Source organism: Elephantulus edwardii, unplaced genomic scaffold, assembly GCF_000299155.1.
Source record: "Elephantulus edwardii isolate Elephantulus edwardi_28Jun2011 unplaced genomic scaffold, EleEdw1.0 scaffold00002, whole genome shotgun sequence".
NCBI classification, from domain to species: domain Eukaryota; kingdom Metazoa; phylum Chordata; class Mammalia; order Macroscelidea; family Macroscelididae; genus Elephantulus; species Elephantulus edwardii.
Window position 1 is genome coordinate 40,649,463 of NW_006399752.1, and position 15,676 is coordinate 40,665,138.

Sequence of the window (15,676 nt, forward strand, 5' to 3'; positions counted from 1 at the left end):
CTTGTTCTTAGGTGTGGCCGAGTCAAGGACAACTCATATAGCAACCCTATAAACAACAGATCTGAACCCTGCCCTCCTCACAACTGCTGACACTTGAACCCACTGCTGCAATTACTGTCAATCCATCTCATTGAGGGTCTTCGTCTCCTTCACTGCCCTTCCTCCTTTCCCAGCACGATGGCTCTCTCCAAGAGATAACCTCTCCTAGCACCATGAAGCTTGGCCATCCTCGCCTCCAAGGGTCATGCTGGCTACACTTTTCTCAAGACATTTCTCTTTGTTCCTTTGGCAGCCCATGGGATGTTCAGTACTCTTATCCAGCACCACAGCTCAAAGGCATCATCTGTCATCCTTATTAACTGTCCAGCTCTCAGAGCCATAGAAGGTGACTGAGAAGATCATGGCCTGGATCAGGTACACTTTAGTATTCAAACTGACATCACTGTTCTTCAGTACTTTGGAGAGGTCAATGCCTGACAGTTGACGTGCCCAATGCCAAGTATCTGGATCTCTGCTCCTTAGCTAAGAAAACAGTTAGGACCTGTTGCATCATGTGATATCTAGACTCTTGACACCACGTCCCAAGTGACCCTCAGATCTCTTTGTTGACAGCCCTCCAATCTCTCCCCAGTGCTCCAGCCTCCAGCAACCATGTCACTCCTGTGACTGACCAACATCCCTCAGTTAACATACTCCAATGTCCCACAGGTATGGAGAGGAGATTAAAACTGAGGGTTGCAGAGTGGATTATATTTGGGGTGGGGTTGGGGGGTGTGCGGGGGGGATTGTGTACCCATGAATGAGTTTTTCTTTTGCTTTTCAAGGAAAGGAGCAAACGGGGGGCGGGGGGAGAAAAGTGCAACAATGAATGAATGGAATTCCAAAATCTCTGTAGATGTTCATAGAAATGAAAAATAAATTGATTTAAAAAAAAACCTGTTAATAGTTTCATCTTGTTTGGATTCACAATTAAGACCCTTGGAACAAGCAGTCAGAAAATAAGGAGACACATTGTGCTAGGAAAATCTGCAGCTAGGGACCTATCCAAATTGAGGAGCAATGATGTCAGTTTGAGGACTAAGGGACATCTGATTCAGACTATGGTCTTTCCAATTATTAGCTAAGCATCTGAGAGCTGGACAATAAGGATGACAGGAAAAGAACTGATGCCTTTGAGCTGTAGCGTTGGAGAAGAGAGCACTTAACATCCCATGGACGGTCAAGAGAACAAACAGGTAGGTATGTCTTGGACAGAGTACAGCCAGATGCTCTTTGGAAGCAAGAATGATGAGGCTTCACCTCATATACTTCGGTCATGTTGGTAGGAAGGGCTATTCCTTGGAGAAGGACATGATGCTGGAAAGAGTGGAGGGTCAGTGAAGGAGAGGAAGACCCTCAACCAGGTGGATTGACATGGTGACTGCTGCAATGGGCTCTGTGTGTCAGGAAGTGTGAGGATGGCGCAGGACAGAACAGGGTTCAGCTTTTTTGTTCACAGGGTTGCTCTGAGTCGAACTCAACTCGATGGCACCTAACAACAACAACAACAACAATGTACTATGGAATGCCAAGAGGAGCGCTCCTTCGAGGCAAAGATGGCTAAGCTTCAACTTTCATACTGTGGACCGGTAGCTAGGCAAGGCTATGCCACGGAAAAGGACATCATTGGAAAGACGGAGGGTCAGTGAAGGCGAGGAAGCCCCCCTACGAGATGGACGGACACAGTGACCGCAGCAATGGGCTCTGGTGTCTCAGAGATGAGGAGGATGGCACAGGAGAGGGCAGGGTGTAGGTTGGCAGTTCACAGGGTCACTGGGAGTCATACTCTCGACTCGATGGCACCTACCAACAAAAACTGGAGCCCGGGCGATGGAGTGGTTCGAACCTACCAGCTGCTTTACAGGAGATTCACAAAACACTCCGCTCCTGGACAGTATGGCAAACCAGACGGAGGGTCACTGGGCGGTGGGCTTGGCAGAAGTGAGCTGTCCTCTTAGGCTGCCTGGTGGGGCAGTGTTCAGCTCCTAACTGACAAACTGGTGGATCTAGTTCATGCCGACAGTGTCACTGGTGTCACCCAGTGCAGAAACTCTTAACTGCCCGCTCTCCATGGGTCTCCTTTCGTTACCAGATGATACAGCAGCCGGATCAACTAACCAAACCCACTGCTACTGGGTGGATTCCAACTCCTACAGCCTGTAGGACAGGCGGGGCAGGACTGTCACTTAGGGCTTCTAAGGCTGTATCTCCCCAGGAAGCGGACTTCCTTATCCTTCTCCCAGGGAGCAGACGGTGGATTTGAACCACTGACTGCCTTTTCAGTTAGGAGTCAAGCATTTAACCCACTGCTCCATTACAGAATCCTTCAGAAAGGAAAAACTCAAAACTCACAACCTCCTAGTCAGTCCCACTCGTAGTGACCTCCTCACACTGCGGAGGCTGTAAATCCCAATGGGAAGAGTCTACACACCGCCCATCTGTCTCTCAGAGTGGCTGGTGGATTCAAACCAAGAGACACCAGGCCCTTGAGTTAGCGGACCAGCCTGCTCCGGACCATGCCACCGGAGTTCACTGCTAACATTAAGTATCAGTTTGTATAATATGTGTTCAATATAGTTGTAAAAGGTATAAATGTCCTATTACTTAGATTAAGTGAATACTAACAACAAAATTGCTTTACAGGGGAGCTCTGGTGGCCTAGTGGCAAGAAGCTGCACTGCAATCCCAAAGCACACAGTTTGAATCCACCAGATGCTCTGCCAGGGAAGGAGGGACAATCTCCTCCTGTACCAGTCAGATCTGATTTGACAGTACACACAAATAATAAAATAAAAAAATTTAAAAAAAATCGCTTTATAAAATCCGAGTTACAATATTGTGGTTGTTGTTGTTGTTATGTACTGTCGAGTTGCAAGGGACTCACAGCTGACCTTCCAGCAGGTTTTTGGAGACTGGACATCGCACGAGAGGAGCTTGCCCATCTTTCTCCAGATGTGTGGCCCGTAGATATGAACTCCCGGCCTTACATTATTAGCATAAGTTTTCCTTCTTTTAATTAATACTTCATCGTCTCATTCCCCTACAATTTATTGTTATAGGTTCACAAATGTTATATCCCACAATACTGGAGGTAAAATAACAGAAACAGAAAAGATGGCAAAATCAGCAACTAAAAAAATAAGGCAGCACATGCAGGCAAAAGCACGTGATTCGAAGCTCCACTGTGATTGGGTCATAAGGACCCTGCCGATCCAGGACATCTCTCTCTCTCTCATTGCCTTTGAGTCAGAACCCACACACAGCTGATTCTCTAGGTTTTCAGAGGTTGTAAATCACAGAAGAGTCTGCCCTTTTTCTCCTGAAGAACAGCTGGTGGATTCAAACCACCTGCCTTGCGGTTGGCAGCACTTTTACCAGTAGGCTGCCCCAGGGCATAAGAAAGTTTAAAAGTGAGTTGGCAAACAGTCACATCCTTGTAAGTTTATCAGTAGATGTAAGGCAGACTTACAAAAAATGCTTTTGTTGAGTATTAATAACTGTTGTTGTTATAAGGTGCAGTCAAGATGAATACGACTCAGGGTGACACTCTGAACTGACCTAAACACTCCCTAATCTCTGGCATACTCCAGCTTCTACTGATGCAGTCACTGTGTCAGTTCTCCTCGCCGAAGTCCTTCCTCTCTTTCACCATCCCTCCACCTTTCCAAAAATGACATCCCTCTCCAAGGAACAACCTCTCCTGCCGACATGCCCAAAGTAGGCGAGATGAAGCGGCATCATCTCTGCCTCCAAGGAGCACTCTGGCTGCACCTTCTCCAGGACATATCTGTCCGTTCTTTTAGCAATCCATGGGAAATTCAGTGCTTTCTCCAACACAACAGCTCAAAGGCATCAATTCTTCTATCAGCCTTGTTCACTGTCCAGCTCTCTGATGCACAGCAAGTGATTGAAAAGACCTTAACTAACTACAGGGATAGTTTTACAAAAATGATTAAATTAGGGGAGCTCTGGTGGCCTAGTGGCAAGGAACTGCAACTACAATCCCAGAGGCTCAAGGTTCGAACCCACCAGATGCTCTGCCAGGGAAGGAGGGACAATCTCCTCCTGTACCAGTCAGATCTGATTTGATGGTACATGCACACACACACACACACACACACACACACACACACACACACACACACGATTAAATTGTGAAAAACAATGCATACTAACTTTGTAAGTAAACTAATATAAAATTTTTAAAAAAGCTAAAAAAAACCACAATAAAATTCTGCTAAAATTAAGAAGCTGCACTGCAATCCCAGAGGCGCATGGTTCAAGTCCACCAGATGCTCTGCTGAAGGAGGAGGGGCAATCTCCTCCTGTACCAGTCAGATCCGATTTGACGGTACACGCACAAGAATTAATAATAACATTTTTAAAAATTAAAAAAAATTCTGCTAAAATACTGTATAGAAATTTTATAAATTGTGACTATAGTGTCATCTCCTCTGTGTCTCATGATGCAGTCAGCAATCCCTGAATTCCTCCCCCCCAAGTGATGCCACCACATCCAGAGGGTACCTCGGAAGAAAGACCTGGCAAGCCTACTTCCAAAGAATCAGTCATTGCAGACTGTGTGGAGACGGAGCACTGTTCACCTCTGACACACAGGGTGTCACCACAAGCTGAGTGCACTCCAAAGGAACTGGTTTAACAGCTTCCATGTTCTCCTCGCAGGGCCCTGTTGCTATAGTGAACACCATCTCAGGCTGCTAAGAAGGTCGGCAGTTCAAACCTACTCATCCTTCTAAGGGAGACGGATATGCAGTCTCCTTCCATAAAACCTCAGAAACCCAACGTCGTTGTGTGCCACTGAATCAGCACTGACCCACAGCAGACTTCCAGCAGGTTTTCAGAGGCAATAAATCACACAGGAGGAGACTGCCCATCCTACTTCCACAGCGCAGCTGCTGGATTCAAACCGCGTACTTTAGGAAACCTGATGGAGGGTGGATATGAATCAAAACAGGGTCAGGAGCTCTGGTGGTCTAGTGGCAAGAAGCTGCACTGCGATTCCAGAGGCACGCGGTTCAAATCTACCAGATGCTGGAGAAGGAGGGGTAATCTCCTGTACCAGTCAGACCCACTTTATAGTTATAGATAGTTGTTGTTTATGTGCCGTCGAGTCGCTTGCGACTCATAGCGACCATATGTACAACAGCCCTAAACTCTGCTCTGTCCTGTGCCAATCGCACTGTCTCTGACACTCCCATCCCAATTATCCCAGTCACTGAATCAATCCACCTCATAGAGGGCCTTCCCCTCCTGCACTGTCCCTCCACCCTCCCAAGCATGATGTCCTTCTCCAAGGACTGGTCCCTCCTCACAGCATGTCCAAAGTATATTAGATGGAGCCTCAGAATCCTTGCCTCCAAGGAGCCACCCAGTTTAACCCTTTCCAGGACAAATCTGTTTGTTTTCCTAGCAGTCCATGGTATTCTCAATACTCTTCTCCAGCACCACAGCTCAAAGGCATCAATTCTCCTTCTATCCTCCCTGGTCATTGTCCAACTCTCTGATGCATAACAAGTGATTGTGAAGACCATGGCCTGTATCAAATGCACCTTAGTCTCCAGAGAGACATCATTGCTTTTCAGTACTTTGCAGAGGTCCCTAACAGCAGACTTTCCATGGCCATGCACCTTTTAATTTCCTGGCTACTGGTGCCAAGAGTGTTGACTGTGGAGCCAAGCAAACTAAAGCTGTGTACAATCTCAATCTCTTCACCATCCATCCTGATGCTGCCGAGAGTACACACACAAAAAATAATAAAATGTAAAAAACCCCACAAACAGGTTCAACAGCAGGAGGTTTGGTTGCTCCCCTCTGCCTCTCCCAAAAGATCCCTGCAACCGACGAGTACAATTCATGACTGGGTCTGCCTGGGTTGCCATCCTCTCCCTCCAGGGTGGATGTGACAACGCCTGTCCAAGTAGCCTCCAGGCATCCGCAGCTTCACACCAACCAGGCAGGCCCTTCCTTAATACCTTCCAGGAGCTCCCTTCACTCAGCTATTTGACCCTGGACCCCTCCCTATCCTGAGCTCTAGGCACAACAGTCTGCTTTTTGTTCCTGCAACAAGACAGACTCATTCCTACCCCAGTGCCTTTGCACACACTGCTATTCTGCTGGACTGCTTCTCTGACCCTTTGCAGGCCTCAGAGAGGCCTTCCCTTCACCATCCTACCCCCTTACCTTGTTCGACTTTTCTAGGGACCATGATTACACGCGTGCTGTCTCTCCCTATGAGAATGCCAGCTCACGAGGATGGGGCTTTCCTGTGTGTGATACACAGATGTTTGTATACCGAGAGAACGAGTGAAGAGATAGATGAGTCCCTTTTTGACTCCCCAGGGCCCCCGCCAAGCCCACATCTACCTGTTGGCAGAGAGCTCTCCCAAGTCAACCATCTGTCACTGTATCCTGACCTGACTCCACAATGCAGCAAATTTTAACACCACCTATTTTGCTAGATTCTTCTTCCCTTCGTCTGCAGCATTCCCACAGGCCACTTGTCTTTGTGAGAGCACCCCACCTGTGACATGTTTCCAGGTCCTGAAGCACACTGGCCCCTGACCTGGGGTGTAGTCTTCCCCAAGCCCCTATAAACACTCCTACAAACATTCTTTAAGACCCGGTTCAAAAGACCTCCTCTGTGAAGCCTTCTCCATTTCTTCCCAATTCCCTCAGAGCCCACTGGCCTCCTTTTGTGCTCACAAAGCCCTTACTCTGGGCTCCCAGGCCATGATCCCAGGTCAGGGTTTGCTGTGTCCATCTCTGTTCCACCAATTAGTTCTGCGAGGGCAGGACTGGTGCCTAGCCCACCATGGAGCCGTTTAGGTGACCCCGATCCACAGTGACCTCACGAACAGCAGATCTGCACCCTGTCCTGTGCCATTCACATCGTCTCCGGTATACCCACTGTGACAGTCGCTGTGTCAGTCTGTCTTGTGACGGATCTTCCTCTCTTTTGATGACCCTTGTGCCTTTGATGATGTCATTTTCTAAGGACTGATACCCCCCTATCAACATGTGCAAAGCACATGACGTAAAGTTTTACCATCCTTGCCTCCAATAAGCACCCTGGCTGCATTTCCTCTAAGACACAGAGGTTTGTTCTTTTTCACAGTCCATGGGATATTCAGTATATTTCCCCACACCACAGCTCAAAGGCATTAGGTTTTCTATCATCCTTATTCAGTATCCAACTTCCAGATGTATAGCAAGTAACTGAAAAGAACACAGCTTGGACGAAGCATAGTTTTTAAACAGATATCCTTCCTTGCTCCTGAGAACTTGGGAGAGGTCCCTGACAGCGGACTTGTCTAATGCAATACCCAATACATCTCCTGACTGCTGGTACCAAGGTATTGATTACAGAAACAAGTTAAGATGAAAGTGTTGACAATTTCAATCCTTTCTCCATCTATCATAATGTTTCCTATTGGCCCAGCAGTAAGCACTTTTTGTTTTCTTGATGTTGAGATGTAACTCATATTGAAGTCTTGGATCTACTGCAGCAAGTGCTTCAGGTATTCTTCACTTCCTGTGGTCAAGGTGTTGGCTTCTGCATAACGCAGGACGTTATATCAGGCCTTCCTCTGATCCTGACGCATATTCCTCTTTATTAAGTTCAGCTTTCCAAATGATATGTTCAACAAACAGATTAAATAGGTGAAAGGATACAGTCTTGACGCACACCTTTCTCGATTTCAACCATGCAGTGTTCCTGTGCTCTGTTCAGAAAGTAGCTTATTGGTCTGGGTATAGGTTTTGCATGAGCACAATTAGTGCTCTGGGATTCCCACTCTTCTGAGTGTTAACTATAGTTTGTCGTGATCCAATCAAACGTCTATGCATAGTTCATAAAACACAGACTGTCCTGTCTGATGCTCATTTATACATTAAACAAGCACTGGCTGTGCCCCAAACAGCCTTAAGACCCCTCATTATCTGCAGCTCTTTCCAGCAACAGCCCTGACCTAGCCCTCACCACCTCTCTCCTGTCTTCCCAAAGGACTCTTGCCTCCTACCTGGCACAACTCCTCAGCTTTAGGCCAGGGGCTTTAAAGTGAGAAAATAAAGAAGACACTTAAAATTTTCCCAGGATATTTTGGTAAAACTTCTCACACACACACACACACACTCTCTCTCTCTCTCTCTCTCTCTCCATCCCATCCACACCATACAGATTCAAACATAAAACCCATCACATAGTTGCAGCATGGTGCCTGGGACACAGTAAGGTGCTCAATAAATGTCTCATTAACAGACAGGAACCTCCCAGCCCAGCGCCCATCCCTCATGACCCAAGGCGTTGGCCCTGTTTAGTGGGTGACTACTATATCCACCTCCAAGGCACCCAAGCTCCAATGGTGGTGTTTGTGGGAGTTTTCATCTGATGCCTCTATTGTGCCTCTGGGCCCACCTGCCTTCTGACTTCCGATCACCTGAGCCCAGCAGGTGGGCAGGGCAGTCATCGCCTCACTGTGCAGCACACAAAAAGGAAGGTCCAAGCTCCCCAGTGCCCCAGAGCGCTCAGCCCCCTCAGTGGCAGCTGAGGACATGCTAGCCTTCTGATCCTAGGTGGCCAAACCCCTCATTAACCAACTGGCCCCTCTTCCTGCAGGTGTGGTAATAACACCTGGGCCCTTCAGCAGGGCAGCCAGGAGACCCCTGGACGCAGTGTGGAAGCCGGAAGTGGTATCTCCACAAGCCCAGGGGCCCCCACTCCAGGCTGGCTTGTCTACACCAACACAGTGACCTGGCTGCGGACGTAATCCCACCCCCGGAACCTGTAGGGTCACCACCGGGCTGTGGCCTAGTTGCCTGCACGTACCCATTTCCCGGATTTCGTCATAGGAAAAGCCAAGACTAATTACCTGGGCCTATCCCACATTCATCACGTGGTCCTGCAAACGGCCAGACAATGCTGGGTTGGGGAGCTTGCGGCTCACTTAGAGGGGTGGCGGCGGGCTTTGAACCCAGCGCAGTGACCCCAGGTGTCCACTACCCCTGTATTCTCTAGGGTTCCCTGGAGCAGAGGGGCTCAGGGTTGGAGGGGTTGGGAGGTGCTCCTTCACGTCCCTGCAGGAGACCTGACCACTGGGCCACCTGACAAGTGGCCGCAGGTAACGCAGGGAGCACTGGATGGGGGGTCCAGAGGCTTGACTGTGGTCCTGGGTCCACTCAGTGCCAGCCAGTCCCCACCGGGCCGTGGTTCCCCCATCCTCCAAGCCTTGACTTGGGGGCCTCGCTCCGAGGGTCTGCGCGCTCGTGGATCTGGGTTCTCCCGGGTGCGGAGCCCTCACTCCTGTCCCTCCACGTGGGTCCCAACTCCAGCCAACAGGCGGCCGCTTAGGAAGCAGGCGAGCCGGTCACCAGTGCACATCCCAGGTCCACCCTCGGGGTGCGGGCTGGAGGGGCTCTTAGAGAGCTGTGTGGGGACAAGGGCTGCTGGCTGGGGGGGCTACCCAACGAAGAGAGGGCGCCCCAAAGTCCTGCAGCTTCCCTGCTTGCGCTCCATCGGGGGCGCCTACCTTGAGCCATCATCCTGGGGGGGCACCCTGGACGGACTTGCTGGAGGTGGGGGCGTCCAGGGGGGACAGTAGAGAGCGCCTCAGAAAGGATGAGGTCCCCCCCCAACGCCGCGGGGAACCAGGCAGTGCTGAGCCCCATGCCGGGCCCACCATCCCCCTCCCCGTCCCGCGCGCGCACATGCGCCCAGGTGCTGCCCCCGCTCCCGCGCCCCCTTGTCCGCTTCTCCCCAGAACACTAACCATAGTGACCGGAGCCAGGTCCCGCCCCAGCGAAGAGCGATCTGGTGTGGGAGGCACTGGCCTGCTCCGCGGTCGGATCGGGTGGCGGGGCCTCGAGGGCGTGGGGCGTGCGGAGAATACACCCGACCACCCCACAAAACAGACGGCAGACCGCCACTGTGTCCCAGTGAGACACACGCCCTGCGACTGACGCCGGGAGCGGGCAATCAGAAGCCGAGACGTGGGACGTCACAGAAAGTGGGTGGGACTTCGCCTGCCTTCAGCCTATGCGCTAGAGCTCATTTGATAAAGTACCTCCCCCCTTTAAACAGGCAGAAACCTTTTAACTAGAGCCGGAGTTCGCCCAACCCAGAAAGACAGGTTCTAACTCAATAAGGTTAAAAAACCTTTTGACACAAACTGCAGGCTGAAGTCTTTTGACAGATTAGCTGGCCCTCGTAAAGTCATAAACAAGGTCAAACAAGTATAATTGAGTCAAAATCAGAGGACAAGGCATGGAGGAAACACGTGCCCAATAGTATTAAGTTAAGCACCTGGTCCTCTCTAGTTTCTCATCTCTCATCATCAAACTTGTGAATCAATACCTTTCCAGGCTTCCGATGAACACCTATTGAATGCATGGCTTTCCAGGGTGGTTGAGTGGGCGGCTCTGGTCTGCTGGGGCTCATACACAGGGAACCAGGTGGGAGTGACACATGCAGCGTGCAAGCTCATTATTACCGGTCATCAAACATTTCTTGTCCAAAGAGTCATTCACCAGTCCCTGACCCCTAGGGGAGTGTTTGCTCTGGGTGGGAGCCCCAATACGTGATGCGCAGCCTTTTACAAGCATTAGTAGTCCCAGGAGTGTTGAGTAATTCTCCTCCTCATTCCCCACTTCTGAATTCAGGACTCAGCCTAGTTCTTAGGTAGACAAACATCATGCCTCCAGGTATTTCTCATTTGTTTCGGGTAAGGGAGGAAAAGGAGGTCAACTGAGGCTCAGGGATCCTCAAGCTGACCATGGCAATGGACTCCCACGTCCAGCAGCGGACTAAATAATGATTATTGTTAACTTTTATGGAGCATTTACTCTGTTCTGGGCAGTGTCCTAAGCCCCTACCTCAGTGCCATCAAGGACATCATAGTGACCCTGTAGGACAGAGCAGAACTGGCTCTCAGGGTTTCCAGAGCTGTAGGGTTTTGTGTTGGGTTGTTTATTATTATTATTATTATTATTATTATTATTATTATTATTATTATTATTATGTGTGTACCGTCAAATCAGATCTGACTGGTACAGGAGATTGTTCCTCCTTTTTTTTTTTTTTTTTTTTTTTTTTTTTTTTTTTTTTTATGTGTGTGCCGTCAAATTGGATCTGACTGGTACAGGTGGCAATTGTTTCTCCGTCTTCAGCAGAGCATCTGGTGGATTTGAACTGCCCACCTCAGGGATTGCAGTGCAGCTTCTTGACACTAGGCCACTAGAGCTCGCCAGGTTTGGGTTTTTTTTTACATTAAATTTTCTTCTTTATATTGGTGTTTCTCCTCCCTTACAATCATACCACCAAAAGCTACTTTCATGAAAGCACGTCAGTCACCTACCTCATGCCCCAGGCTCAATATAACCTCCTTTTAGTGGCTGGTTTGCGCATCATTATGAAACCAGTACTCTGAGAGAACAAGCATGTCCCTTTTGCTAATTGGAAACTTTGAGTATTTATACCCACAAGCAAAATCCAGTCCAGAGCAAGCCCTCAGGTTGGATTCTGGTCGACCCCTCCCCAGCCATCAATGGCGAGATCTAAACGGGTACCAGCTGCAAGCACAGCTGTGAATCTTGATCGAAGTAGAGCGCCTCATTTTACATCAACTGATGGGTTTGAACCACCAGCCTTTCTGGTAACCACACAATGCTTAACCCACTGTTCCACTAGAGCTCTGTCTTTGTCCAAGCTGCTCATTAGATATTATGGTCACAATTTGTTTATGGCAATTGTTCTCATTAGTTACCGTTGACAAGATTTAGTCCCACATCAGCTGCGTGTATACGGAGTAGACTGCTCCGTAGGATTTTAAAGGCCTTCCAGAAGATCATCAGGCCTGTTTGGGGGGCACCTCTGGGTAGGTTTGAACTGCAACTGAGCGCTGAACAGCTTGTATGCATGACCTGGGTAAATCCTAACAACCCTATTTTACAGATGAGGAAACAGGCACAGAGAGCTAGCAGCTTGCTTAATGTCATGCCTTGGCCAGGTGGGGATTCACTCCCATCTAGCCTGACTCTGGAGGGAGTTTGACTTTACTGAGGAATCATCCACAGGACTGCAGACTGTCTAGTCTGCATCCCAACTCCTTGTCTCAACCTTGCTCCAGGTCACGGTGTGTTCCCCTGGGAGACTTTGGGGCAGTGGCTGAGCCCGGGGAGACCCTATAGAATGGAAGAGGTTTGGCTGCTGCCATTGGCTTCTGGGAGGAGGATATTGAGCCCACTGGGCTCCCCTGCACAGGCCGACGCAGCACTGAAACCAGCCAGGACTGCTGTGTGGAAAGAAGCCTGGACCCCAGACTGGTCTTGGGCTCTGCCATGCACTGCTGTGCTGCCATCAGCAACTGCCAGGCCCTCTCTGGTCCTCTGGTTCCTCACCAGTGAGAGGGCTGGATTACCTGGATAGTTATGCAAAAGGTGTTTTTAAAATGTCTGCAGTGGTGAAGTCTTTAAAAACCAAAACGCAGCCTTGCCGAACATCTCAGCATAGATGGTCCCAAGGGTCATGGTTCCAGATAGTCTGTCATAAGCCACTTCCGATATCCTGCTTTAAAGTCTTCATTATCACAGTATTTTTATAGCTCTGATCTTCATTTGTGGTGGATGAATGTTTGAAAATAACAAAGGCAAATTACACACTGCAACTTTGTATTTTGCACATATTCTAATGATAAGATTTTTTTTTTTTGTAAAAAGGACAATTATAACTATGGTGATGGTGGTTGCTAGGTGCCGTGGATTCGACTCTGCAACTCACAGCGACCCTATAAACAACGCTCTGGCTCTGAGCCCTGCCTGTCCTTTGCCATCCTTATCAGCTCTGACACACTTGAGCCCATAGTGTTAACAATGTGTAAACCCGTATCGTTGGGGGTCTTCCTCTCTGGCACTGACCACCCCTTCCTTTCCAAGAATGATGTCCTTTCCAGGATTGACCCTTCCTAACAACATGTCTAAAATATATGCAGAAAAGTTTCCCTATCCTCGCCTCCTGTGCACTTTCTCACTGACTTGTGTATGTGCTCAGTTATTTGAACTCAGCTGCAACTTGAAGTAGTAGTGGGAAATGCCAGGTCTCTCTTTCAACTCTTAAATACTCCAGCTTTCTCTCAGGCACTCCCGTCAGGTCATAAAGCCCCTGACCTCCTAGCAGAACACAGACTCCAGCCTCCCCTAGATCCTCCTGATGGCCCCAACCCCTCACAGCTGAGCCTGGAACCATGATCTCGGAAACTATACACACACAAATGGTGTATTGATTTATGCCGCAGAAGATGGTATAAATAAATAGGAGTATTCTCACCTTTGAGGCTCCTGATGTCAGAAGACCAGGTTGAAGGTGAAGGAAGAATATGGCAGTTGCCCCACCCCCACCCCGCCCAAGCTTGATCACTTCCTGAGAGACCTGATAACATCTAAGCTGGTCATTTCAAAGACCAGCCCAGACAATGCATCCTGATAATGGGCTGAGGCTGCTCAAAATTGCTAAAACCTAACTTAATTAACAACCCAAATTCCGAGAAATACCATCTTAGTCCTCCCTAGAGGTAATGGAAGTATATGGCAGTTTCCCCCACCTCAACTTGATCACCTCCTGAGAAACTTGATAACACCTAATCCGATCATATCAAAGACCAGACCAGACAATGGATCCTGGTAAGAGTCTGAGCTTGATTAAAAATAGTTAAAACCTAAATTAACAGGCCAAATTCCGAGAAGTACCATCTTAGTCAGTCCCCAGGACCCCTATAAAAAGGAAACCCCCCAAACTGCCCACGTGCCATTTATTTTGATCCTGTCCGCGTGCTGTATGGCCGGGTCACTTGGCGTCCCTCTCAGACCACACAATACAGGCCTGTTCGTTTCTTGGGACCAATTTCTTTATTTCTCTGCCTTGCACCCTTGCCCTCTTTTTTATATCTAACAGAAGACGGCTTGGTCATCTGGGTCAGGGATAAGAGGGACAGAAGGCAGGACATTGCGGATGATGGGGAGGTACGAATGTTTCTGAGATGGAGAAGTGACATTCTAGGACTTGGTGATGGTCTGGGGGTGGCAGGAGAGAAATGGTCCAGGCTAACGTTGAGGTTCTCGGGGTCCTGCCTGGGCAGAATGGAGAGTGGGATCCCACAAGTGGAGACCAGCTCAGGCTGAGCAGTTCCGGGCCTCCCCCGCTATTGTCTCCCTCAAGATGTGAAGACGGAAATGTGGTGAGTTTTGTGGTCTCTAGAAGGTATGTAATTATAATCCACCAGCTTCTCTGTGGGAGAAGAATGGGCAATATCCTTCCCTATGTTTACTGCCTTTGAATACCTGATGGAAGGTCATCTGTGGATTTGACAGTTCTTAACAACAATTTGCATGATAACAGTCCAGACTAAGAGGTGCATAGCAGCGAAGTGGACTGGGTGGCAGGGGATGGGGGCAGGGAGGAAATTGAGCAACAATGAAAGAATCTTTTTAAAGAGAAAAGTGACCTGGGGGAGAAAAATATGCAACAATGAATGAATGGAAATCCAAGTTTTCTGTAAACTTTCGTTAAAGTATTAATAAATTTTTAAAAATCCCAGAAACAACCATAAAAGCTCTCTGGAGCCAGAGAACACAGCTCAGGATCTAGCGGCCTCAGGGGGCAGGGAGGGAGGTAAGGCTTCCTGGGCCACCTGTCTGTGTTTGCAGATTTGTGCAAGGGGGGGGCTGGGCGTGGGTGCTCGCGGGGTGCCTCAGCCCAGGTCCTGGGGTCCAGAGACCTTGCCCGGCTGCATTGTGCTCAGTGAACAGGGAGCAGCTTCCATAGCTATTTGTTTACTCAGAGATTTCTGCCTGCAGAAAACGTGATTTGTGCCCTAGGACCAAGTATTATGAAATAGAATGCAAGCTGACTTATGTAAGGCTTTCCAGTGAAACACAAAGCTGCAAAAATATTCTGAGTTCCTTGCCAGGCCTGCCTGCCAGCCCCCTGAGGGCCTGAATGCACTCCCCCTCCACCACCGGAGTATGTGGGAGAGGGATACTCTAAAGAGCAAAAAAGACCCAGACCTGAGGTCAGCCAAACTTGGACCAGTTTGCTGTGTGGCCCTGAGCAGGTTGCCTCACGTCTCTGAGCCAGGTGGCATCAGGTTGCGTGGTGTGTGGAGGCCCTGCCCCCCAACCCCCACCCAGGGGGACTTCAAATGGGTGTTCTGCTCATTGAGATCCCACAGTTCTCACCTTTTACTCCTCCCTGAAGGAGAATTACGCATGATTGTCTCCTAACCAGCAACGTTTTGCCTAGAACAATTTCTCAAGGCAAAACATTATTGTTGAGCGCCGTCAAGTCGGACCGACCCGTAGCTGACCCTCCAGCAGGTTTTCAGAGGCAGAAAATCATACAGGAGAAGATTATCCATCCTTCTCCCACAGAGATTCAAACCACGTGCCTTTGGGATTGCGGTGCAGCTTCTTACCACAGGGCCACCAGAGACTAGATGGTAAAGCACATGAAATGGACAAATTAAAAGCCATTATTGTAGCAGGATACAAGATCAACATACAAAAATCAGTTGGCTTTCTCTACCGTGACAAAAAGAATACAGAGCCAGAACTAAGAGAAACAATACCTTTC

The 15,676-nt window shown here is 49.0% G+C and overlaps 1 protein-coding gene across 1 annotated transcript in view; it reads right to left on the minus strand.

The window, feature by feature from the left end:
• The window catches only part of OTUB2 (OTU domain, ubiquitin aldehyde binding 2), a 30,374-nt gene extending 20,415 nt beyond the window's left edge, over positions 1-9,959 (minus strand). Inside the window, exon 1 of the mRNA XM_006879205.1 lies at positions 9,825-9,959. Within this exon, the coding sequence (XP_006879267.1) occupies positions 9,825-9,827 (3 nt within the window). The 5' untranslated portion in view covers positions 9,828-9,959. The remainder of the gene's footprint in view (positions 1-9,824) is intronic.
• Positions 9,960-15,676: the final 5,717 nt, after the last annotated feature.